Raw genomic sequence first — 2018 nt, 5'->3', positions numbered from 1 at the left:
TCATTGCCTTGGGACTCAAAATGCAGAACAGGGAAGGTTGGTTTAGCTTTTTAGGTGACAAAGGAGGATTGGAAGGGATGTCCTGAGAGATCGGTGAGGGAAATGGGTCTGAGTTTTGAGGTGACAGGAGAGTGAAGTTGATCTTGAGGAGAGGGGGAAATTGTCCCCCCTTCCACATAGGAGGAATGTTTAAGTTGAGTAAGTGAAGATGGAGATTGTATGTGGTGTCCAGGGTAACTTCAGAGAATAGAACTGGTCTCCTAAGTAAGGGGAGGGGCAAATCTGGTCCCCATTCTCCAGGACGATGCAAAGATGGGGTTGTATTCTGGGTAACAAGTTCACAGGCAAACGAGAGGAGAATAAGGCTGATCCCTAGAGTAACTGGGCAAGGTAGGCTGGTTTCTAGAGTAACCAGGGAGCGTGGGGCTAGTCTCCAGCTTAACGGGAGTGGGGAGTGAACTGATCTCCAGGGCAGCTAGAAAAGGTGTTCTGTTGTCGAAACTATGGTGGGTCTGGTTTCCAAGGCAGCAGGAGAAGGTAGGTTTGATGTCTAGGGTAACTGGAGGTGGGCGGGACTGGTCTCCAAGGTAACAAAGGAAGATGACCGGTTTCTAAGGTAACTGAATAGGGTGAGGCTAGTCTCCAGGCTAACAGTGGGACTGACTTCCAGGATCACCAGTGAGGGTGGGGTTGGTCTCCAGACTCACAGAGAAAGGAGGACTGATGTTGTGAAAACTGGGAAAGTGCAGCTGGTCTGCGGGCCTGAGCCCTGAGATGATGAGAGGAGAGTTGCTAGGGTCATTTTGGGTCAAGGCAGCAGGTGGGCTGCGTAAGCAGCATGGTAAGTGTCTGTGGCCTGCGACTGCCCAGGACAACTTCGGGTATGAGCTGCCAGCGGTGGAGGCAGCCATGAAGAAGCATGAAGCCATCGAGGCCGATATTGCAGCCTATGAGGAGCGGGTTCAGGGTGTGGCGGAGCTGGCCCAGGCGTTGGCAGCTGAAGGCTACTATGACGCCCGGCGGGTGGCAGCCCAGCGCGACAGTGTCCTTCGCCAGTGGGCCCTGCTGACTGGGCTGGTGGGTGCCCGAAGGACCCGGCTGGAGCAGAATCTGGCCCTGCAAAAGGTCTTCCAGGAGATGGTCTACATGGTGGACTGGATGGAGGAGATGCAGGTGAGGACCTGATGAGCGGCCTCTGAGTCGTGGCTCGGATGTTTGGAGGACAGGGAAAGATGCAGATCCTGAGGGCTGGCGCAGAGGTAGAGATGTGGGAGGAAAAAGACAGAGATGAAGAGGAAGTCACAGGGTAGAGATGTGGCTCAGTTGGTACAGTGCTTGTTCGCCGTGGGTCCACCCCAGCACCTACAGATGGACATGGTAGTGCACACCTGTGACCCTAGCACTCAGGAGGTGGGGGATGACCTGGAGTTCAAGGTCATCCTTAGCTACTTAGAGTGTTCAATAAAATAAAATAAAAAAAAAGACCATAGTGATGGTGCACACCTTTAATTCCAGGACTTGGGAGACAGGGGCAGGTGGATCTCTGTGAGTTTGAGGTCAGCCTGGTCTACAGAGAAATTTCCGTGACAGCTAGTGCTACACAGAGACTTGTTTTGAAAAGCAAGAAAACAAACAAAACAAACAAACAAACAAAAAAGTTTAACAAGATGGCTCAGTGGGTAAAGGTGTTTGCTATCAAGCCTGGTGATCTGATTCCATCTCCAGGACTCATCTGATAGAGGGAGAGAGCCAGCTCCCCAAATTGTCCTCTGACGTCCTTGCAAATGTGCACATTTGTGCCTATGCAGCACAGTAAACAAACGCAACCAAAGCAGAAGTGAGACAGTGCGACAGGTGAAGTCGCTCACCCTGAGGTGCTGGAACCCGCGTGGAAGGGAGAACTGACCACAGAGTTGCCCTTTGACCTTCACTCGCGCACACCCCCACACCCCATGCAACACAGAAACACATCCCACACACATTCCATATACTAAACACACACCATACACCCTCCGTAT

The 2018-nt window shown here is 52.1% G+C and overlaps 1 protein-coding gene across 1 annotated transcript in view; it reads left to right on the top strand.

Annotated features, from left to right (window-relative positions):
• The first annotated feature begins 82 nt into the window (after positions 1–82).
• Sptbn4 (spectrin beta, non-erythrocytic 4) overlaps positions 83–2018 on the top strand; it is a 57445-nt gene continuing 55509 nt past the window's right edge. The window contains exon 1 of the mRNA XM_013355342.2: positions 83–1173. Within this exon, the coding sequence (XP_013210796.2) occupies positions 775–1173 (399 nt within the window). The 5' untranslated portion in view covers positions 83–774. The remainder of the gene's footprint in view (positions 1174–2018) is intronic.

This window comes from Microtus ochrogaster, unplaced genomic scaffold (assembly GCF_000317375.1).
Source record: "Microtus ochrogaster isolate Prairie Vole_2 unplaced genomic scaffold, MicOch1.0 UNK115, whole genome shotgun sequence".
In the NCBI taxonomy this organism is placed as follows: domain Eukaryota; kingdom Metazoa; phylum Chordata; class Mammalia; order Rodentia; family Cricetidae; genus Microtus; species Microtus ochrogaster.
Note: the sequence above shows the minus strand (reverse complement) of the source record. Positions and strands in the feature narration are given on the sequence as shown.